Source organism: Hydractinia symbiolongicarpus, chromosome 5 (assembly GCF_029227915.1).
Source record: "Hydractinia symbiolongicarpus strain clone_291-10 chromosome 5, HSymV2.1, whole genome shotgun sequence".
Classification (NCBI taxonomy): Eukaryota; Metazoa; Cnidaria; class Hydrozoa; order Anthoathecata; family Hydractiniidae; genus Hydractinia; species Hydractinia symbiolongicarpus.
This window is the reverse complement of record NC_079879.1, coordinates 18,690,854-18,715,931: the sequence shown is the minus strand read 5'-3', so window position 1 is coordinate 18,715,931 and position 25,078 is coordinate 18,690,854. Positions and strand designations below refer to the sequence as shown.

At 33.1% G+C, this 25,078-nt stretch overlaps 3 protein-coding genes across 3 annotated transcripts; all 3 read right to left on the bottom strand.

The window, feature by feature from the left end:
- Positions 1-382: 382 nt before the first annotated feature.
- LOC130645108 (ceramide synthase 6-like) lies at positions 383-2,248 on the bottom strand. Its single transcript, XM_057450982.1, has one exon. The coding sequence runs from the start codon at positions 2,190-2,192 to the stop codon at positions 1,131-1,133; it is 1,062 nt and encodes a 353-aa protein (XP_057306965.1). The 5' UTR covers positions 2,193-2,248; the 3' UTR covers positions 383-1,130.
- Positions 2,249-13,633: 11,385 nt separating this feature from the next.
- Positions 13,634-17,329, bottom strand: LOC130645110 (ceramide synthase 6-like). Its single transcript, XM_057450985.1, has 2 exons — positions 16,876-17,329; positions 13,634-15,852 (listed from the first exon to the last, which is right to left on the bottom strand). Exon 2 carries the CDS (start codon positions 15,832-15,834, stop codon positions 14,788-14,790), a length of 1,047 nt encoding a protein of 348 aa, XP_057306968.1. The 5' UTR covers positions 15,835-15,852; positions 16,876-17,329; the 3' UTR covers positions 13,634-14,787.
- Positions 17,330-17,462: 133 nt separating this feature from the next.
- Positions 17,463-25,030, bottom strand: LOC130645105 (splicing factor 3B subunit 4-like). The gene is made up of 9 exons (XM_057450976.1): positions 24,725-25,030; positions 20,841-20,924; positions 19,934-20,079; positions 19,590-19,718; positions 18,948-19,128; positions 18,503-18,703; positions 18,129-18,331; positions 17,829-18,039; positions 17,463-17,748 (listed from the first exon to the last, which is right to left on the bottom strand). The coding sequence occupies exons 1-9, from the start codon at positions 24,750-24,752 to the stop codon at positions 17,666-17,668; spliced, it is 1,266 nt and encodes a 421-aa protein (XP_057306959.1). The 5' UTR covers positions 24,753-25,030; the 3' UTR covers positions 17,463-17,665.
- Positions 25,031-25,078: the final 48 nt, after the last annotated feature.

Genomic DNA, 25,078 nt, shown 5'->3' with positions numbered 1-25,078 from the left:
AAATCTCTTTACTGTAATGCTTCGAATAAGCGCCCCCCCCCTTTGATATTTATTTCAGTCATTTTTTAAATAAACGCCCCCCTCGAATATGAATAAAAGTTATTCATCTTGATTTTGCTACTTTTAACTTGTAAGAGTTAATTTTTTTAAGCATATCTGATTCATCAATTTTATATGACAGGATGGAATTTTCATGTCAGTTTACCTTCATTTAAGAATACTATATGTAAAATTTGCATCTTTGCTTAGTAATATTTCATATAATTTGAAAAATTTAGTTACCATAATAACTAAGATTTAAATTTTGAAAATTTTAGAATACCTATTGAATTGTTTGTTGAATGTTGAATGGCAGCTGACTGAGAGAAAAAAAAAAATTAAATAATTTGATATTTCAGTCTTGCATTCATTATAACAAACATAACATACAAAAGAGTAGTTAAATTATTGACGGAAGTTAATATAATCACTTTTGAATCAAATATTATATAAAAACTTAAATAAAAATCAACTAAGAACTTTCATTGTAAAACCTACTTCCTTATATTGATGTTTTTAAAGAAATTTGTCCAAAACTAACTCAAATGTCTTCAATTTAGTTTTATTTCTTCCCAAACTAACACTTAGGAAAAAATATATATCAAGTTATTAGCTGTATTAAGAGTGTTCAAAGAATAGATGAAATCTTTGCTTTATTTTGTTGGTACTAAAAAACTGGTGTCAGCTTCTGCAAATGATTGTTTGGCCCACATCTCTCATGAAGTTGTTTTAAAATGGTAATATTAATTTCGTTGGTAAAGGGAAGTATGGACTGTACGATGTTTGAACTTTCCTTTGAATGGCTTGTGTAAAAAAACAAACAAAAATTTAAAAAGTATTTAAATAAAAATCAAGAACAAAAACTGGAGTGCTTAAGGTATGAAGCTGATACTAGACTTAAAACTTGTTAGCTAAAAGAAAATAAATAGATCAACGTTTGGTAAACTATAATCTACTGAATTTCCAAAATATAAACATAAAATTGAAATATTCCTAGATGTCGCATCAATCCCAAAATATGATAGGACTGTTGCTATACAATCTTATACATAAACTTTTTTGAAATGTCATCCAAATAACTCAAAAGATCTTTAATCACTACCATCGCTGTCGCCACTACGGTCGTCTTTTTCCACCTTACCGGCAACCGTGAACTTGTACACCATTCGTCCAATCAAATAGCCCCAATACAAATGAAGAATCATTAATATGAAGCAGAAATAGAGAAAAATGTAAGGGAAAGTGAAGTAAGATTGAAGAGGTCCACATATTTTTGCGTTGTCCATAATAAACGTCCTCAGCACCCAAACCGGAAAGTAAACCCACCTGCTGAGATAAAACGTAATGGCGAAAATAACAAACAGCACGTCACACAGTCGCTGTGTTTTTGCATAGTTGGCCAACTTGGCAGATTCTAACCAATAATCAGAGGCATCGTGTAGAAGCATAATAACCGTGCCAAAACGAAAATGCGCGATGACGTAGGATCCCGTGATTAGGATGATAGTGCATATGTGATGAACGAACTGTTGCCAAAAATCTTTCCGTTTCGTGTCGTAAAAATGCTGTATAAGAAGCGAGAGATAAAAAGCCAACTCGATGAAATAATACCATTTGATCTCTACGGTTAAGGACTGACTGGTGATGTAACCCTCCATCCACTTCCGTGTATCATAAAACCAGTCAGTTCGAAGCAACACGTAACAACCGTAGACAAAAAATCCGAGATAGATGAAGAACCTCCAGCACGTCTCGGTAGCTTTTCTTAGCAATGTGTTCTTTTTTGCGCTCCGTCTTTTACGAAACCAGCGACTAACACGCTGCTGCGTCCAACCAGTCGACGCGCTTATTTCCTTGATCTTCGCCTGGTCGGGATTGCGCGTTACGCACAAATACGTATTTTCGCACAGGTTATTCGGTTCGGGTAAATTCGAAGCTTCGGAAATACCTATACACCTACAAAAACGCAACGCAATGTACCTTTCGAAGAAGTATCTAATAACGAGCAGTGCAACGGTCAGTGCAGGTACAATATACAAGTCCGATAACTGAGGTCTTGTGATGCCATTTGATGATTTTAAGTCGTCCCAAGTAAAGCCTTGTGGTAACCAAAATTTATAATTCCAAAACCAATCAGAGAAGGCTTGAAGCATGTTTTTTTTATAATTTTGTAAACAACTTTTTATATCTAAAGAGTAAAATATAATATATATATATATATGTATATAATTAGTGAAGTAAATTTTTAACACCAAAATTGACATTGAATTAAGTAAAGAAATAGTATCATATAGATGCATGCATCATCGGTTAAAAAAAGTCGGTTAAAAGTGACCAGAATTTTTGCTTAGTGACTAATATGTACCGACAAAAACTATTATATAATAAGTAAAATTTGTGAAAAAAATCTTCAAGTATTTCCGAAATTAGTCGGCAAAGGGTTTTGCTGATAAGAAACAGCAAAAGAAATTTGCTGTGCATCTCTATAATTTATATTTATATATATAATATATATATATTTATAATCTCTATAATAACGAAATTGTGGAGCACGTTTGCTACGCGAAGTACAAGAGAATTATTTTTATTCTCGAGCAGTATTCTCGAACAGTATTTAAATACTGTACAAAATAATTCATGACTTTTATAGCTTCAAATAAGAATATTTTTTTAAAGATGGCTGTTCTTCTACCATGGATCACTTACTAAATCAAAATATTATGGGCTAATTTGTCACATATACAAGCACTTGTAAGCCGAACAGAATTTAATGTATTAAACATGAAAAATGTTATTACGTACAACGATGTCGTAACAACAAATATAATAATAACAATAATAAAAATAACAACAACAAAAAGAAAAAACGAAAAAAAAACAGTAACAACAACAAGAACAACATAACTACAAAAACAACAAGTTTATATATAGGCAGAGAATATCATAATTTCATGTTTAAAAACTCACATGTATAATAAAGTAAAGTACTAAATATAGTGTTAAATTCATTTTCATGAAACAAAGAAAAAAAGAAACAACCAAAAAAATTAATCAAAATAAAAAACATCTGTCTAAGCTTAGTCTGAATCTCCAAACCCTCAGTTACACCAGTGTTATTATTCCTGTATTCTTCTAAACAGAATGGAAATTATTCACGGCAACAACAACAACAACAAAAAATAAACAAAAACTAAGTACAATCTTTTAATCTCGTTCCTCGTTATCTCTAATGATGAAATTTAGAATGAACAAGAGCTAAGTAAGAGATTTTTTTAAAAAAATTTAATTTCTTTTATACATTCAAATGTAACCTTAGTGTCTCAGGTGCAAAGATTTCCATTCCAACACGGAAAGAATATGAAAAAACGGATGTTCATAGTAAAAAATAAAAAGGTAGTGAAATTTACTATGAAAACAGTCCAGCAGTCACGTAAAAAGAACAATGCTAGTTAAATTTGCTTTAAGAAATAAAATTAGAAGAAACTCAAAACACCTGACAAACAAAACTTGTTTAGGAGATAATGCTATATAAACTCTGCGTGTTTTTATTTCCACAATTGAACTTTTACTACTGCAAAGTCATTGCAGCAACATATGCTCAACAAACACAATAAGGACTTTTAATTGTTGTCATTAAATCAAACTGCAAGTTTCAGAAATATTCATAATTACATTTTAATGCTAGACAAAGGAAGGTTATTATCATAAAACCAGCAAATAACTTGTTGTTCTACGTTTCACTTCCTGTCGACTGTGTCAAAATACATTTAACTAATAGATACATTCACACAAAACTCATTTTCCAACACAATTTTTTTAAATTACATATCTCCACATTTGATCCACCTTTGTCGAAAGTTGGTATAGACTGTCAATAGATACGGATACGGGCTGCCTAAAATTTCAAATGCATTCAGACTGGTCATTCTGTTTAAATACAGGCCTGCCTTCCTGGAAGCACAGTGCACGTTGTCAAATCAAAAATAGTTATTAAATGATGCACCACAGTAGGTGAAAGATCTTAATATAAAAGGCATCCCTATCAGGTTATATGTCTTAATCGAGATCATGTAATTTATAACTTAATCAGGGTATGTAGTAAGGTAGCCTTATTGATTTGGAAAGTCATTGACATGTGAGGTAAACCTTCTTATTTGAAACATGATGCAAACGCAAGGAGAGCGGATGTGCAAAAAAAAAGATTAGATGAGATTCTAGTGGCGATCCTTATACATTCTGAATAATTTTATGTTTATACACAAGAATGTTTACTTTGGAAATGTTGGTTTATATGAAAAGAATTTAAAAGTTTTATAAATTCTGGAGTAATTTTATTGCTTAAGGCGAGTCTAAAGGAAAGTGCTTACAAGTTTATAATCAACTATCATCTCTAAATAACATTTTTATTACCTGTTGTGTAGATATTTTGGAAGCTCTGTTTTTCTCAATTTTCTCAGCAAAACGGCTGGATTTTTTTCCAAAATTTTTTAATCATTCTTCCCAGCTGTGCTGTATCTAAATATGGTTTTTACTATTTTGTTTAAGTTTTATAGTTTTCTTACTATTTCATATTTTTCCAAATGCTACTTTTTCAACTTGTTTTCTTTCACATAGACGGCTGTAAAAAAATTTGAACACGTTTTTACAAAAAAATAAAAAAACTTATATACTGCTCTGGTTTCCCCACCTTGTACATGTAGACACATGTCTTTAGCAAACCCCCATTCTTCTTCCATAACAATTTTAGCTTTATTTCAAAACAACTTTCCTACACAAAGGTTATTTAGTTTTGTGAGAGAAAGTTCAGATGCAGATATCATTTTATCAAAAAATAAAGGCTGAGAAAAAGAGTTTTAAAGTGTTGAAGGTTTTACTCACATGCAGCTACTTGCTGCATTGAAATTACACTTGACAGGTTTTCCATTTTTAAAAGCGTGATATTTTGAAAAACTTATTATCACAACACTCTATATCACCATGGTAACCACAATGGCTTATGTGAAATAATAGTAATAACTTCACTAATTACTTTATGTATTGGTTTTATCAATAGCACTGAGACCATTAAAAAGAGGTAAAGCAAGCATCTCCTATTATAACAATAGGTGTGCTGCATTTAATATTATTGTGGCAAAGTGGTGATGTGGAAACCAATTCAGGTCCCAAACCCCCAGCAACTAAGTGCATTAAATGTAAAGAAACTATCAGACTATTGGTTAACTGAGGTTGAAGATTTAATAACTTATATCCAAACAACATGAGATGGCTTGCTACTTATAACAGGGAACATAAACATAAATCTTCTCAAACCAGAATGTCGCCAAAACAGTACAACAATATTTTATCTGCATTTAATCTGAAACATAAAGTATCTAAGCCAACCAGAATGATTTCTTTAAGCGCAACATTAATCGATCATATCATAATTAAAAAATTGCACATACTGATGTATTACCATGCAAAACTATCAGTAACCATGATGGACCTTATGCTATCATCAACATTAAATGAAAGTTTAAACCTCAATAAAAAATCATAGGAGATGAAAAGCAATTTGATAGGAAATCTTGGAGTTGGATTTCTCAAACTTATCGATATCTATTATATACGCTATGAATGATCCTGAAAAAAAAGTGGAGATACTTCACAAGTTCATAAAAAATTGCATTGACATACATGCCCTGTTAAGAACAAAAATAATAAGACCACCATCTTTGTGGATTTAAACTTTAAATATAAAAAGTAACTAAACAAGGTTTTCTATTTTTTGTTTTTTAAAAAAGAAACTGTTTTGATGGAATGTTAAAGGACTTATTTTTTAATTCTAAAGTGCAGATAAGGCAGTTTCTAAAACAGCTTTTGTCAAAACAACCACTTAAAAAAATCAGCAGCTTCTGTAACGTATTTATGATTTATGATAATGATAGGAGTGATTTTTATTTATACAATATTAATACCCCCTTTTTACAAACTTATCATTTCGACACTAAATTCGATTTTTCAATCACACATTTCAATGGATCTCCATCACAGAGAATGATTCATCATTACATGACATATGTTTGCATTTGTGTGCAAAAAGGTGCATGCGAAGGAAGGATATTATTGAACGTGGAATAAAAATAAATTGGCTTGTGAAGAAAAAAGAGATGAAAGATAATTTTACTGCAGCAAAATATAATTTTTTTTGACGAAAAAAATGTGAAAGAAAAGCGATGAAATATATTTTTTATTTTTGTAAAAGGAAATTATTTCACTAAGAAGAAAATTTATATCATTCAAAAATCATTGCTGTATATCTCCTAGCTACCCTTGCTACTCATCAGGAATTTTGTTTGATTCAACACAGCATACACTTTCAGTATGGGTTTTCATTGCTCTACAATTTCCACATTCACAATAATTTGTATTACCTGTAAGTGGCTCTGGGTCAGTAAAAGACCCCTTGTCATTTTTTACACTGTTATTAATTTTTCTCTCATCAGGCACAATAGGTTCAAAGGCTGAAGCTTTGAAAAGTTTTTTTCATGAAGAGAATTATCCAATTATTCGAGCTTTCTAAGTTATAATCTTGATCTTTTTTGCAAAAGTAAACAAAACTTTTAGAAGGCGATGTGTTGAGATTTTGGACTTTCTGCACAATGTGAGGTATGCTCATTCATTGACACCTAGTCCTCTCTGCTTTACACAACCTTGAAAATTATTTAAAATTAAAGATGTTTCCAGGTGCAGTAAAGGTTTAAATTAAGAATTTTAAAGATTGTAAATGATTTATTTTGGCATATTTATGTATTGTCTTATAAAAAATTACAATTTTTCAAAATGTATTTTTTATTGGAGTGGCCCTTTAAGCTGATCATAACAAGTAAAAATATACTTAATAAAATGCTGCTTTTCCTGTGTTGAAATTTAATATTTATTTATGCATTTAACTGCGTTGTTTTATTGCATATTATTTTATAGTTTTAATTTATTAGGGGGTAGCTGAAACATAGAAACTTGCATTTTATGAATAAAAGAAAACATTGTTATATTAAAAGACTACATTGACAAGGCGTTACGTAAAATGAGAACGAGAACGCCATAATATGTTGCTAAATGTGCTGAAGCATAATTTCGTGGCGCCGTAGATTAGTGGTTATAGCTCTCGTACTCTGCGGGAGACCGGGGTTCAATTCCTCTTGACAGCGATTCAACATGGGCGAGTGAATGTTACCATAGCCCCGGGTTAACCCAAGCCATGTGAGGGAAATTGGGAAGATGGCACACTGTGTGGGCCGTTGGATGTTGCCGGGAGTTGTCTAGTAGAGTGCGGGCTCTAATTGGGTCTGTGTAGCTCAAAATGAGCATTAAATACTCTAGGACTCTCCATCTACGCCATGGCCCCTCCTGGAAATAATAGACAGGGTATATCCCTCGATATTTGTGAGGCTAGCCATGTAAAATATGCACATCTCTATCCCTTATAGGTTGAAACATTACACTACAATATAGGGATTCCTACATCTACTGTTACTGCCCTACAAACACAAAAGGATGGGAGTTCAAAAGTCACAATTATGCTTGGTTCTCCCTATGAGCTAACGATAAACTAACCATAGTGCACATAATATGTTAGCTGATTTTAATTTATGAGCTACGGGTACCTGATGTATTCGTTTCACGTTCACACTACGGTGCATATTTAGCTCTTTTGTAGCGGAATATACTGTGAGAAAGAATGAAAAAGAAAGATAGAAAGAAAGTCTTGTTATTATTACTACTTCAATGAAGACGACGTAGCCTGGAAAGAAAGCAGTTAACAAAATTACGAAAAAGGAAACAACTTTAGGTCAGAAAGGCAGGGAAAATCTTTCACATTGAAGGCCAACTCTTCTTCTAACGTCATTTTTTTTCAATTTTGCCAGCCATTTTAGTTTTAAAATGACCTTTCACAACAAAACATACAATTAATTTTAAAAACATAAATCGCTTTAAGCACGATTTATGTTTTTAAAAATAAGTTGTATGTTTCATTTGAAGATTTCTGAAAGTGAGATTATCTCACTGTTAGCCCAAAAAAATATATCAAAAATTTTGATTTTAAAAAATCGGCTAACGATGAGCTAACATTCAGCTGTGAGCTAAGCAGGTACTTTTACGTTCAAACTATGGGCTAAGGTCTTAGCACGTCATGCGCACTATGGTTAGCTCATCGTTAGCCCATAGTGAGAACCAAGCATTACAAGCAACTGAGGTTGATTAGATTGAAAATGGTAAAGGGTGCTAATTTTTTCTTTTCAGGTCGCAGAACAGATTTATTTCTAATGTGGACATTGTGAAAAGTGCAGCTGGCACATTTTTAACGTTGGTTACTCTGCCTACACCCCTGCTAAATTAAAATTTTGGCAGCTTTAAAGCTGCAGAGCACTGGTCAAATGATGCTGTTTGTCTATTTTAAAAAACAGCTAATAATAGACAACCAGGATTTTTGCAAAGTCGTTCTAAGGGACGGTTTATAGTCAGAACAATAAAGTTAAAAAACCAAGTATTATAGACAGTATACACTAGCTAACTACTAGTGAGCTGGATATAATTTTTGTCGCCTACCTTAAGCAGCTCATATGTTTGTTGAATATTATATATATAGAGCTAGCTATAGACCTTTTTTTAATGTTTACATTTTTGGCGGTAAACCCTTTTGTCTTAAACAATTGCAAGACAAGCAAAACATACGGGCAAGGTTAAGTGAAGTACTTTTCAGAAGTTATCCACCTCTGCACTTAGCAATCTTTCCGTAGAAGGAAATGGGCTGAAAAGACCCTTTTCAGCAAGCTCCCACATCTTTCTGCCTACCATGCAGTTGTTAAAGCCAAAAGGAAAATGGAAATATTCAAAAAGGTCTATAGTTAAACGTAGCTATATTGTTACCTACACATTTAATTTTGCTAGCTACTAACCAAAACTGCTATCAAGTTAGTTAGGCTAAGCCAGTAAAAAACTTCACGGACAGTAAGACATACGAAAAGAAGATAATAAGGTGTAAATGTACATGTATTATGCTTATTTGCAACTAACTAGCTATTAGTTTAAATCGCTTGTTTAGCTAAATGCCCTTTAGAATAATACCTTAAAAAATAACGGCTACCACCTGCTCCAAACGGAAGATGCTTTATCCAAAATGCCATTCCGTGGTTTAAAATGTTAAAATTAACTACTCTTTAAAATACTTCGGCATTAAATATGGCTTCCTTTAGACGCACTTATTACCCAGATCCCCCATTTACCCAGATTTTATTGGTAATTGAGCAGCAGTGTCATTAAACTGCTCCTGCTCCGTTGGTACATCATAAATGACAGATGGATCGTATTCAGGGAACTCTTTAACCACAGACGTCGCATGATTTTCTTCTTTTTTAGAGACAATGTTGATTATGGATGAAAACTTTTTTTTTCATCAGCCAAACCGACTCTTCCCGAAAACGCCGATTTTTTTTATTTTGGTTTTGGGAGAGGTTGGAATTTTTTACTTAAATATGTCGATCCTATAAGTTTTGGTCTTTCCACAACCAAATTGTCTTCCTTGGGAGCATGAAATGATAGATCATTTAAAGCCTGAGTCAAGGTTTCATAAAGGTGGTCTAGTGCATCATTATCATACACTATGAATGACAAGCTCTTGATTTGGTTTAAATATCTCTGCAACCACGAGGCCTTAAACCTATTTGGGAAACATATGTTAGGAATAGAATCAATTAAAACGGACTCGGTTTCGACATCATTAATGTCAATAAAATCGTACTTCATGATCCAAGATGAAAAAAGGAGATAAAGTGTATCGCGACGATAAAGATTTCCAGGATACATCTGCGACATTGCCACTAATGACGGATAGGATGTGCTACAGGGCAACAAGGTTTTACGCCAATCCAAGCAAGTACATGACGGATAGTTGTTTTCGTCACCCAAACAAACCGTGTAGCTATCAGCCAGGACAGACTTCGTACCAAAAAGTATCCAGTGGAAAAAAAATTTCGATTTTGATTTATTTCTAGCTTTTATTTTTTCTTTATAATATCCAAGAATAATAAAAAAAAAACTTTGACAACTTACCATCTAGATTTTCATTATTCGTTTTATTTATTTCGATTATTGAACGATGATTACAGTTCGCAAGGTTTTATTTTAGTTGAAAATTTCAACGGTATACAAAATCTCAAAAACACGTGCGTGTGCGTCCAGGTTTTTTCCGCAAACTCCTGCTAAATGCGCACCCAATGTATTTCGGTATTACGCAACAATACGTCAAATTTGAATGACGTAATTCTAATAATAATTTAAATTTAAAACCACGGAATCGCATTTTGGATAAAGCATCTTCCCACAAGGAAAGTAAGTGATTGCGCAAAGCCAAACATCAGCCAACTCATTTGCTGATGGCCCGACTTTTTCGGATTCAAACCCGTACTTCCAAAACTTCCCTTCGTTCCCAGGCCATTTTACCTTGTTGATAAAGTTGACACGGCGGAGAAAACTATTGGTCACTTTGATATAACGGTTCAGGGGCGTCCCTTGGGACGAAGTTGAGCCAACACCGTTTTTTTCTTTGGGCAAAGGCTTCCCTGCTCGCCGTTCTCATATCAAAAAGGCAAAAATTCTTACGAAGGTGGAGCCAGATAGCTAACATAAAAAATACACGAACCACGTTTCGAGCACCTGATGTCTTTTTTTATATCAGGATGGGTTAGCAAAAAACAAAGTTTTAAACATACATGCTTAAAAAAGTCCTTAATTGAAGCCGTAGCTTAGTGATTATAACTCGCACTTTGTGCGGGATTTAATATATGCGAGTAAAAGTTACAATCCCCAGATTACCCAAGCCATGTGACGGAAATTGGGCAGATGGCACACTGTGTGGGCCCCTGAGCGTTGCGAGGAGAAAGGGGACCCTCATTGGGTCTGCATAGCCCAAAACGGGCTTTAAATACTTTGGGACTCCCAATCTAAGCCATTCCCCCTTCCCATTCCTCCATCTATCCATCTATCCATCTATCCATCTATCCATCTATCCATCTATCCATCTATCCATCTATCCATCTATCCATCTATCCATCTATCCATCTATCCATCTATCCATCTTTCCATCTATCCATCTATCCATCTATCCATCTATCCATCTTGTATCTTAGCCAAAAAGATTGCATTTTGTCCAAATTTGTTTCTGTATTTTGCAATTTTATCAGCTGTAATTTAGTTTTAAGAACAGCAGAATTCTGATCAGTTTAATATCCCTTAGTAAAAACACTATAAGAAAAATTTTAGAAGATTTGAACGTGTCATGGATTGTTGTCTGTTTACAAAACTTTTTCTGTTGTCTTTTTTATAAAATATTGTATTTTTTTTTTGCCTAGATGTTTAAGCTCACCTAGGAGATTGAGAAGATTCTAAATATGACTCTTATAATTGAAGAACAAAATATTGCTGTACAAACGTAGCATCCCCATGCAATTTAAAGGTGCTACGAAACGGCTGTTGGTTTTCGACTTTAGTGACTTACACGAAAGTGGAGCTGATGGCGGTGAAAAACAAAATTAGTTATTTTTCCGGCATGTATGTAATTTACAGACTCGAACATATAGATATATCTAGAATTTTTATCTTCCCCAGCCTTGGTCATGTTTTCATCCAGAATGAGTCTTGCTAAAAAAATATTGAACCAGCAAGCAAATTGCGCTGTTCTGTTTATTGCGCAAAACGCGTTTGCCGGATTTTTAATATGTGCGCGGGATATACGGAATGTGCATTTTAACTGGTTCGTAGCCCCTTTAAAGATAAAGACATGTGAAATGTTTTAAAATTACAAATGCGGATATTCGAGGGAAAAGCTATTAAAAAATTAGTTTTAAGCGTAGTCCACACTAGGCGTAAAATTGCGTTTATCTTATTTTGCGTTTAAGTGCGTTTATTAAAATATAAAGCATCTCCATCACAAGAAATCTAAAGTACTATAAGATGAATGATGAAAATGGCGATTTGGAAATTCTCAAAAATTATTTTTTTCAACGAAAAAGAAGAAAAGAAAAACTCAAGAGAAGGTAACAGAAATTTTGGGTTAGAGCTATATACCAGCAACGTACGAAGTTTAGTGTTTTCAATACATTGTATGGAGAACCTAAATTAGATATAAATTTTACTATCGTTTTTTAAGAATTAGTTCCAAAAGATTTCATCATCTTTTGAGTTCGGTAAAAAAAAAAAGGACACAGTAAGAGAGATACCTCATTTCGAAAATGAATCTCAGCTGAATAGTGTCTGGCGTCTGTGACAAATTTCAACATAACATTTTAATTTTGAATTGGTAGACAAACTGTAAGTCTCTACTTAAGGATGATTATCTATCTTCCCCAGAAAATCCTAAAGAATGGTAAAAAATATCTGACCAATTCAAAACGTTTTGCAATTCTCACATACCCTGCGTGCTATTGACAAAACACGGTTCGATTCCAATTCTTTAGCATCTTTTTCTTCACCTTATTTGTCTTCGCTGGAAGAGGTTTTGATTTCGCTCGTTTGTCTACCTCTTTATCTTCTTCCTCAATCACTATTACTCTTTCTTTGACTTTCATGTATGCCATACCTGTCATTAGGTCCACTGAATCTTCCTCCTCAGCGATGGACCCACCCTCTGAAACTATATCCCTTACAATTGTTTTAGAATACATCAGTAAATAGTGAATACGTCGAACCAAAAACAAAAGAGTACGGTTCAATTTCTCTCTTGGTTTTGTTTACAACAGCAGATACAAATGATCAGCTTTCTTCACAGCGATTCTCTTCTTCATGTTTGTTTTTTTTTGAAATTTTTAAACGCCTTCTGGGCTTGAATACCTCACAATTTATAAACGTAAATGTAAAGAAAAATGGACAAGAAACATATGAAGTTACTGGTTAAATACAGTAGATACTCAGCATTTCCAATGAAATCTAATCCAACAGGAACTTCTTGCCAGGCGAAAACGAGATCATTTCTGATCCATTCTGTTAATTTTTCCTCCTCAAGTAAATACAGTGTTTTCTTTATTGAAATCTATTTAAACTTATTGACTGTAGGATTTCTTCATTGGTAACATTCGATTGTTTAACAACAAAATTTCCAAAAAACTAAGTCCGTATAATGCTTAGATTTACTTTATGAATCAAAGTAATGTGTTTAAACCCTATTATGCACAGAAAAAAATTATCGTCCCATAAACGTAGGTTTGAGACAGTCTTTCACCAATTGTACCATTGACATCGCACAATGTGATTACTTCTCTGGGCCAATAAAATTACAAGATAACATCATTTAAAGCTATTCAAATGATATTGTTTTACAGAGGTTTTAAAAATATGCAACCAGATTGTGTGATGGCATGATGAAATTTCGCGCAACCAATTAGTCACGCATTCTCCCAACGTGTTAATATCGTGCAGTCTACTAACGTGTTAATATCGTGCAGTCTACTAACGTGTTAGTGTCGTGCATACAACAAACGTGTTAGTTTTCTGACATAACAAAAGTTAAAACTCGTAAACTTTTGTATAAAGGCTTCAAAAAATTAAAAACACATGTAAATGATATCACGTGCATTTACTGCGTCTGCTCTCCGCAAAGTCCTTTTCTACAACGTGTAAATATAGCATACCTATATTTCCTAAATATATTTCCTATATAAACTAGATATTTTAACATGTATAATTCTTAAAGAGATAAAAGCATTTTTTTCAAAAAAGAGCACAAATAAGCAAGTAAAAGAAAGGTTGCAACCACACTACTCTAGAATTCTTAAGAAACAAAGTTTGATGAATGGATAGCAATCATATCTTTAATGGATATTCAATATAACCAAGGCAAAAAAAGGCGTTAGAGTTGAAATTGTGGTTCAAAGCGCAGAGAAAACGATTGTGGTATATTTTCCCGAAAGTGGCGGTCATATTGAGTTTAGACTTGTTCATTACATTCAGGGAAAGATAGGCGGGAGTTTTTTGCTATTTTTTCCTTCGTAGCTACTAATAGGCCCCTTTTGGGTAACTCGTGTTCTGCATTTTAATATCACCGTTATTTTTTAAAAAACAAACAAATTTTACAACAAAATATATATAATAAAAATTTAACAAAACACACAGGTAAAATTGTTCTATAATTTCGTAATAGTTTTCTTCAGTGATTTAGTAATGACTTTCGAAACAAGAAAAATTAACATAAAGCATAGTCTTGATTCTAAGAGCATGTTGATTTTTAAAATCAGAATGGAAAGCCATTACAGAGAATAGGTGTTGGGAAATCAGATTACAGAAAACAGACGCATTTTTCTGCAACACAAAAATTTCAGTTCGAGTTTAATGCCGTTTAAGTTTCTCCCTTTTTCGGACTCACTGCTTCTTGACTAAAGCAAAAATCAAACCCTTAAGCTAACTTACTCTAGACATATCGAGAAAAGTACTAGAAATTCTATATTTAAGACGTCTTAACGCATTACACGAAGTACAATTTAGTTAAGAAAACCAACAAGAATTTTTAGTTCGTGGTGTAAAATTTTAAGAATAGAAACTTGTTTTAACGCCGGAAGCAGTCTATAACCGACTAGTTGTTGGCGTTTAAAATACACGCAGCTGGTTTTTATCTCGTGTGTAAAGTAATTAACAAGGAAATTCTGTACGAGGAGAATAATGATGCCACGTAAATGTTTTAAATTTGTTTTAAATAATCTATATTCAGTCGATTATTTTCTATGCTTCATTATCATCACTGTCTTCAGTGTCGCTCCTCGTATCTTTATCGACTTTACCGCTTCTTATAAGTTTATACACCATCTTTACAATCAAATATCCCCAATAAAAATGCAAAAATAACAACAAAAAACACAAACAGACAAGAAATTTCAAAACAATACTAGCTTCATATGTACTGTAATAAAAATACGCATGCGCAACCCATGCTGGGTAATATATTATCCGAGTCGAAATAAACACTATAGCAAACATTGCAAATAGCGCGTCACATGCTTTTTGAATTTTTGCATAGTTTGCCAACTTAGCTGCTTCTAACCAGGAATCGGCAGCATCGTGTAGATACATAATAACCGCTCCGAATCGATATAAAGAAAGCGTGTAAGAACCGAGCAATAAAACGAGGGTAGTAATATGATGTACAAAAAGCTGGTAGAAGTCTTTTCTTTTTGTATCGAAGAATTGTGAAATGAAGAGAGACAAGTAGAATGTTATTTCTGCGAAGTAATAACACTTTAAATCAGTTGTAAACTCGTGTTTGCGAATAAAATCTTTCATCCATGTCGAATTATCGTAAAACCAATCAGTCCTTATTAAAACAAACGAGCCGTAACAAAACAAAAGAAAATAAATGAAGCATCTCCAACACGTTTCGGTAGCTTTCTTAAGCAATGGAGTTTTCCTACCTGTTCTTCTTTTGCGAAACCATGCGCAGAGGTACTGTTTCGACAATCCTGTTATATTAACAAGATTGTTTAAATCTTTATCGCTTGGGAACAAAATACCGTTTTTGTACATCTTTTCCAAACTTTTAAGTTCTACAATGATTTCTTCGTTCGGAATTCCAAGAAATAAACAAAATGGTTTAGCTATTGATCTTTCAAAAAAATATCGTAAAGTTGAAAATACAATAACCAACACAGGTAAAAACATAAGATCGGAAAATTCAGCTTTTTTTAATTGCGGTGTTGATTTTAAATCGTTCCATGTGTAACCCTTTGGCAACCAAAAACTGTCCGTCCAAAATGTCTCGTATAACCAAGTCATTGTTCCATATGAATTAAACTATAAAAATTTAAAATTTAGCATATCTCACAAGTTTTGTTTAAATTCTATACAACATGTTTTTATGTTATATTTATTTAAACTGCTTATGTCAACAACCAATCAAACATTGAACTAGCTGTCTTGTGAAATAATGAAATAACCACTTTCACAATACTCAAACCATCTAACAAGACATTGTAACAGAAATAAAATCAGGCTTTCATCTACGAAGGAGCGTCTAAAAAAACTTAGCCCCAAGCTGATCAACATTGTCCCCAGGGCTTTTTAGTTGCTTTGTACTTGGACCGTTACCAATAATAAAATATATTTTTAGAAAATTTCTTGAAAATGAATATACATGTGTCCGTACACTTCACAGTATTATCAACGAAATCATCCTCCGTAAGTTTTCTTTCCGTTATTACTGGATTGCCACTAAGGTAAAATACACTGGAAACGAGGCTGTTATAACGCACAAATGGCGATTTTTATGAATTGTATCCTGTTACTTTAAGAAAAAAAACTTTTATTTTTCAACAAGCAAAGCTGTACGAAATTTTGTTATATATGACTTTGATACCAGAGACATTTTGAATGGCCTCTGCCTTTCCCGAAGGAGAGATCTCAGTTATTATAGTCGCGAAAATTTGTTCCACCATAAATTTCGCTTCCACAACATTTTTTAGGGGGTGGGGGCGTGAGATGGTCACTTATTTATAATAAAAAATTCAACACTCCCAGTAGGTCTCTTTCCCTATTTCTAATATTAGAACGACAAATCAAAAATAGAAAATAAGCCTTTGGAACGAGGTTGGTATGTTACAATTACTCGATCGGACGCTTAAAATTCTTAAGTTTTAAACCGGACGCTTGTTCGAGAAGGAAGGCAATAATTAATACACTATTTTTTTATCTTTAACACGTTGACATATACAATGTAGTTAGAGATCATATTATCAGCGTTGACACCCTATAATTCTTAATCTAATGGCATTTAGTTTAAGAAACTCGACAAGAAAACTTTACACCGTCAGTACTTACCGTCAGATATTTCCATATGCACGCTTTAAATTTTATTCACAATTTTGTATTGCACACCACCAGGTGATTATTTTATGTTATGTTTATATGTTCAAGAAAAAAAAAGAAAAGAAAAATATTTTTAATAAAGTTTGACATAAAAATAAGTTCATCAGTCAAAAAAAAAAACTCAACCAACTTTTCTTCACCTCACTAAATAGTACTAATTTGATCGCTGTTAAACAACAAAAAGAACATCGTTTCGAAATATCACCATAGCAACATTAACTTTTTACCAACATGGCCGAGATAACAATTTTATGACCATGGTAATTACACTTGCATATTATTAATACGCCATTACATATTTTTTTTTGCCATTGTGTCGACCACTACATAAAAGTTTAGAGTGATTTTAAAAGAACGCGGTTTACTTAATGGTAATCTCTTACAAAGTTTAACTCCACCCTGTTTGTTATCTCTACCGCTTGTACTCCTGTGTTACAAAGCCAGAAAACTTGAAAACTATACTTGGGATTAATGCAGTTCGCTTAAGCATTTTAGTTTGCTTATCACAATTAGGGGGGGATTCAATTCAGAAAATCGTCTACAAGTTCTCATATTTTTCTGATACAAAGTTTATAAGAAATGTAATAAAAAAGCACAATTATAAACATCAGAGGCAGCAAGCTAAGCAATTTTTTTTACTAGAAAATGCTCTTAAGAATGTATATACATTTAAAGCGTTCATGTTTGTGCTTTAATTTCTGATATAAATAATTTTTGATGTCAGCAAAATGCTTCTTAGCGTTTATTGGAGCGGTGGTGGTGCTCTTTGCATGGGTGGAGGAGGTGGAATTGGTGGTCGCGGTGGCATGCCTCTTGTCTCGAATCCTACAAAAATAAAAAAACACGTTCACTACGCTCACAAATTCCATTTCACAAATAGAGCAAACGTGACCAAAATAACATACCGCCCATTCTCGGTGTGTTTTCTCGTATTGCAGGCGGTGGCGGGGGTCCACGCATCATTCCATGTGGTGGTGGCGGGCCCCAAGGCAGTCGTTCACCAAACGGATTATTTTGCATGTTAGGTGGTGGGCGTGGTGGCGGACCTCTTGGACCATCACCTGAATTCATTTGTCCTGGTGGCATTGGTGGCGGAACGGGAGGAGGTAAACGTTGCTAAAGAAAGTGTGTTAAAAAATATCATAAGACACAGTACCTCTTGAGCAAAAGTTGAAAAACGTTGTTCTTGTGAAGTCACTACTTACCGACCCATCACTGGTGGGTGGCATTGGCGGTGGTGGTGCGTTTTCTTGTTGCTGCATTGATGTGGGCGGTGGTTGCATAAAACCAGGTGGCGGCATATTGGGTGGAAATCCCATCGGAGGCATGGGCGGCATTCCCATATGAGGTGGATGTGTCATAAATCCAGGTGGCATACCATGCGGGAAATTTGGCGGCATTCTTTGACCTTCAGTATACAAAAAACCAAAATAGGTTTAAATTTGACTACTGGTTTGGAATATATAATATAACCAGTAAAATATAAAAATATGTATTATATTATTTATAGACCTACTCTAATAGAACTAATTTAAGAGTAGCAGTGGAATGAGTAGTCAAATTTCTTTAATATACATACCTGGGTTCATACCGGGCATTCCCATCGGTGGCATCATACCCATTGGTGGGGGTACAATTGGAGGTGGTAGCACATTATGCATTCCTGGTGGAGGTCGATTAGTAGTATCATGCATATGGGACGCAGTTCGTGGAGCGTCAGCAAACAGTTGATGAGGGCGATCAGTTTGAGTGAGTGGATTGCTTGCTGCAAGCAATCTCTCTGAAATGAAAATGGGAAATGAAAAGCCTGTATCCTACACTCGTGAGTATACATGGAGATTGAATGAACCTACCAAGTAGAAAAACAGCCTAACCAACAATGCAAAAGGTTAAGAAACATTTTTTTAAAGGAAAAAAACTTGTGTCTTGTTCAAATATATGAATTCTATTTCTTGAGTCACAAAACATAATGCACACAAAAGACACCAAAAGTCATAATCTTAAACTCGGAAACCAACACAAACCTGCGGCAGAACCATGCCGTTCTCCCTTTGCATCTTTCTTGAAAGAATACGATACACTGATTGGTCGATTGGATAAATACTGTCCATTCATGGCGTCGATAGCTGCGTCGGATGCTTCAAAACTTGCAAAGTTGATAAAAGCAAACCCTTTTGAGTTTCCAGTATCAGAATCTCTCATGATCTAATAAACAAAAGAATCTGATCATGAATTGCTGTGGAGTTTTAATGCATTAAACATCAAATGAGAATCAACCAGCACCAATCCAGCTGTCAACACATCCAGTATCATCTCTTATGTTCACTATAGTCGATTTTACAGACCCATAAGCAACAGTTTATTGTATAATCAACACCTGGTTAAGTCACAAATAAGCTTTGTGAGGTTTTGAAGATGGTAAAGTTTATTTGCTTGCAGCCGTGAAAAAACTAATAATTGTAGGATAAAATTTTGAAGGTCAGTTTTTTTTCACTATGAAGGAAAAAGTTTTCTCGGATTGAGGCAAATCCTAAAAAATAATTGCCAGCAATTTCCACTGAGTATATCAGCCTTTCTTATTATAGGGCACCCTGACTGTTGATTGTACTGATTTTTTAGACACACACATTACTTACACACAAAAAAATATTGCTTGTTTAACCCACCTTTGGTGTTTGCAAGATTACACCAAATGCACTGAATGTGTCGTACAACAGTTTTTCATCAATGTCTGGATCAAGATTTCCAATAAATATGTTTGCACCTACATCTAAGTTTTTGTTGTGGGCAGACGCCTAAACAAAATACATTAATACATTACTCTGCTTTTGTCTCAGGATCATCTGTGTTGGAAAATTTCAATGTGTGTTTTAAACAAGATTATATTTTATAGATGTTTTATGAGGTGTGGTGCACCTCATATAAAAACCGACCACTTTAGATTTGTATAGTTGGGGTTTAAGACAAAAAATATAAATTAAAGCTAAAACTGAATCCAAGCAACATTTACCTTGTTTACTCTGATTGGTTTACCAAAAACCTTAATCATATTCATGACCTTTATGGCATAATCAGCATCTTCTTCCGACATGAACTCAATAAAACCATACCCTTGATGATTTTGTGTGATTCGATCTTTCGGCATGTGAACGTTAACTGTAAAAATAAATGCCTTTTTATAACAAAATCATGCAATTCTCTTAAATCTGTCAGAGTAATAGTTTTTTGTATGCAATTAAAAGCAATGATAGTGTGGGCTTTATCTTAATTTATGCAAATACATGGAAAATTTGAAAATCCCAAAGTCAGTCAATCATGAAAATTTATTTTTGTGAAAAAACTCTAAAATCTCGAGATACATGTTAGATAGAACAGGAATAAAAAGATAAAAAGAAATAACTTGAATGTAGGAATATTATTTATTTTAATCATTTTCATAAATTACAATCACACTATTTATACTATTACATTTTTAATTTTTATATGGTTTGTACATTTTGTCCATTAGTACGTATAATTTTACATCCTTTGCCTTACTTGCTACCAGTATTGGTATCATTAGTCAATTTCCTTTCTTTTCGAATTGTAAATACCTGAATTGGAAATTTTTGTTTTTGCGAAAAATACTTCTAAGTACAAAATCTTAGGAACCAATCAAGATATTTCAAAAAAATATACAAATTCCTAGACGCTTTTCAAGCCCTTTCATATGAAGAAACCGTTTTACACAGCAGGTAAGCTTCAAGAAAGTTGCCAGTCAGACACAAAATAAAATTCTTTGTTGTCCCTAATGTAAACACCAAAATATTCCATGATCTCAGAGTATTCTTTACCTTTCATGGACCATATTGTAAGTTTTTCGTTAAAGACCAAAGAAGGTCATACATATAATAGGATTTAAACTTTTTCATACTTACCTACAGGCCCAGCTTGCAAGAATAACTCCCATAATAGTGCCTCCAACACCTTATCATCGATGTTTCCACAGTAAACTGTTGCATCTACACAATAAAAAGAACATAAAATACAGTTACAGTCTACAGTTCACCCCATTTTCTGTTTCTAATGGGTATTTAACATTTACTGATACTAACAAAGCCAACTAAATTCAAGGGATAAATTAAAAGACTAACACTGTAAAAACTACACAATCCAATTTGTATAGGGCCATTCTGTAAATGGTAATTTAAAAAGCGCTTGTTTATAGATAGATGCAATACAATGCTGTTTTTACACATTTCTTTTTTACTTTAATGTCAAAATTTTCTTTAAATGGAATGGTAAAATTTGGTATGAATAATATCAAAACCAACTGCTTGAGACGTTGTACAATCAACAGGTGAATATTTACATATACATGGTTTTTATATATAACATGCATGTTATTTTTTATAAAAAAATACAGTGATTTTTATGTTTGTTTGGTCATTTTCTCTTCATTATAAAAAGAAGTACAATGATTTTAAAGCTTTAACACAACATTTTTTCATCATTTTGAAGGATGTACAGCAATATTTCAGTATCGAAAGGGTGTGTTCTTCTCCCTTTTAAAGAAATGCCAAGCCTCCTAGATTCGCATCATTTTTAAGCAAACTACAGGGAATTAAAGTATAGTTTTCTCGTCATTTTAGAACAAAATGAACACACCTTTATTCAAAAATAATAATAACATAGTTCGTTTCACTACATGAAAACACAATTACATGGAACTTGATTAATTTTCACAAATTACTCTTAATATTTAATTCGAACCCTGTACTGATACTGATAAGCTACCATTATAGCAGGGCACAAAAGTGTCTCAGGAAGGAAGTGTGCCATTCTTTTCATATTTAATCCTAAATTGAATTTTCAGACGATAAATAAATTGGCTGACATCAATTGGCAAGAATGTTTAGACAAACATCAAACAAATCAAGATGAACAATAGAAGATTTTTTTCAAGAAATGTTTACACATTATTAATAGAAGACTTATTGCTGAGAAGGACTTTATTGAAGAAATCAACACAATATAATTTAACTCTGCAGCTGGACCAGATGATTTGCCTGCAAATTTCTTAAAGAAGTGCAAAGTATACCTTTTAAAACCCTTAAAGCTTATTGGGGAAACAATTTTGACGAAGGTTCTGAAAATAAGTCATATATATAAATAAGTAAGTATTTACCTTATATTTAAAGGGGAAAATCACTCCATTTTATTATCTTTTGCTTAAGACACTAGGCTCATACAAGGAATCCCCAATAACCCTAATATCTCAGAGCTAAAACAAGATGTAGATTCTGTTTACGAATGGACTGAAAAAAACAATATAAAACTGAATGGAACAAAATTTGAACATTTTCCCTATGGCAAAAATGTTATATCGAATCCTCTATTATGTGTGTCGCGATTGATATGTGATATATCTTTGTGTCAATAGAATTAATAATATGAAGTCTATCACGATGTCGCCATAAACTTGATCTAACATGCAGAATTTACTTTATGACAATAATTTCGAACTAAATACTGTGATCAATTTAATTTTCTTTAAACCCAAATTAAAAAGTTCACTGTATTAAAAAGAACTAAACTAGTTCTTTTTAATACAGTGAAATTGATTTTCACACTCTTCTTATAACACAATCCTGAAGAACATTTTTTTTCTTTTGTCTTGGGTGTTATTCTAATCTATTTAGATCTTTGCAAGCACATTGTGCATATATTGAAGTGATTTGCTTCTGGAAATAAAGGTATCATTTTTGGGTGTGTATTTTAACATGTATTTCACAACATAGTGCCCAGGACTTCAGTTATTAATTGGTGTTAAATATTAAAAAAATGTTAAAAAGGTTGAAAATACAATTCATATTTTTCTCATTTTTTTTATCTTCGCTACTTTCAACAAAGAGGTGGCCACTAAAAATATAAAATAATATATATAATGATAACACACATAAAGCTATAACTTCTTTATTGCTGAAATTCATTTTAGCATGCACACTGTGATTGCTGGGATAAAAATTGATAAAGAATTATAAAAACATAAGAATAAAATAACTATATATTGAAATTTCTTTATACAAACTATATTTTAATGTTTTGAAAATAAACTTAAAGTCCCATAAATCTAAAGAATTAGCATATTGACACAATGTTTTTATTGACACTTTACCTACTTGACAGCATGTGCAAAAAATAGAGAATTCAGGTTTTTTAAAGTTTTTTAAAAATTGTTTTTGGATGGAATCCTGCCCATCTGGAACCTTAGCTACTGGGAGAAACCAAAGGAGATGAAAGTTTCCAGTCTGAATAGAAGGATATAAAGTTACAAATGCATCTCCACACATTGTGTATTCTTGAATGCACAGTTCTGAATTTAAACTTTAAGGGTGAAAAAGGTGGCATCTACTCTTACACAAGCCGAATGCTCAGTCAAAAATGTCATCTTAACTCTGACAACTCAAATAACAGACACATCTAGAAACGCTCTCTTGTCCGTACAAAATTGACCCGTTGTATGAGGTTGGTCATTTTTCGCGCTTGTACCAAAATGGCCAATACCAAGATGGGCATTACAATTACTATACAAAAAAATATACAAAACTAATTTGGTACAGAAAAAAATATCTAAGCATTGTTAAATATATTTACTAGTCATGATAACATCTTAAATATTCTGCAAATGTTACTTTTAACAACCATCCCATGGTTGTACCAATCTCGTACAGCCTCAAATTCTGTGTATGAGGTTAGGTTAGGCCTGGACACGTCTCCTACTTTTCTTGAATTTTCTGATCCATACAAACTTAGTGCAACTTAAAATATTGTGTACGAAGTTGGGCCTATTTCACTTCCCTCTTACTAAACGTGAATTTTTATGATTTGAAGCAACTTCAGCTATTAAAATAGCATATTCATTGAAATATTTGCATAAAATGTAAAATGGGATCCACACAGGAGTCTAATTGGTAGTTCTTCAAAGAGACATCTAGATCTTAAAACAAATGTATATATTCTAGTTGAAATGAAATAAAAAAAAGATTAGATTTTTTTAAAAAGTGATTATCTTGTCTTTTTAAAAGTTCCTTTTTTTGACAAAATTTGCCACTGTACGAAGATGACCAGCTTTGTATGAAGATGGTCACTCTCGCTGCCACAGCAAAAAAAAAAACAACTTTGTACAATGAATGACATTGTAAGGGAACAGTATTTCAGAAAAAGGACCAAAACTCTTTAATACACATCCAAAACATAATAGCTAAGGGACATCAGTAACTGTGCCAAAACGTGATTCAAGAGAAGATTAAACCCATTTCTACATAATATACCTAACAAACAACTGTTCTCAAGTACCTTTCATTTAGAAGAGCAGACTTAACTGTATCGTATTATAGAAGTATCCTCAGCTGCAGAGTAACATTTACTTAATTTCTATCATAAGGAACAATATTCTTTCCAGTAGATCTCTTATTTTATCTTTTGTTTCAAGCTAGAAATATATTTCATTTCATTTTATAGAAATGGTCAAACACACATTTTCACAATTATTATGGTATGTAGTAATACATAAAGTATTCGTTCTGTGCGGCTATGAGAAAAATCTGCACTAAGGCTACTGCACTAAGGCTATTTTTACTCAAATGTGAAAAGGTGTAGGTCAATGGACTTTGAGTGGATGAGTGGGGAACCACCTCTAATATCGAAACATACAAAATCACTAAACAAATGATCGATTAGAATTCACCAATCTGCCTATATTAAAAAATAGAACAGAAAAACCGTCTAGGTACAGCTCTAGCTAAAAATTAAAAATGACCTTGATTCCTTTCTTGTATGGCTGCCATCTTTATTTCATCGTGCGTTCTCCGATTTAGAGTTTACCAGAATTCCTCTTATTAAAGTCCTTAATATGTAGTAAGGGTTCCTGATGTTTAGTTACTTTAAACGATCGTGTGCATATCCACCGGGAGGAAGAAAATACGGTTCAAGTTATTCCAGCCAGTTGTGCACCAAAACCAGTTATCTGGACATGCATCCAAATGCAGAAGAAAAAATCCATTCCCTAGGGATGATTCAACTTTAGATTTTATTACAGAAATCAAGAATATCGCTTATGCTTTTAATAAATGGGCAAGCGCTTTGGGACCACATTGAAGCCTGCTCTCCTGTC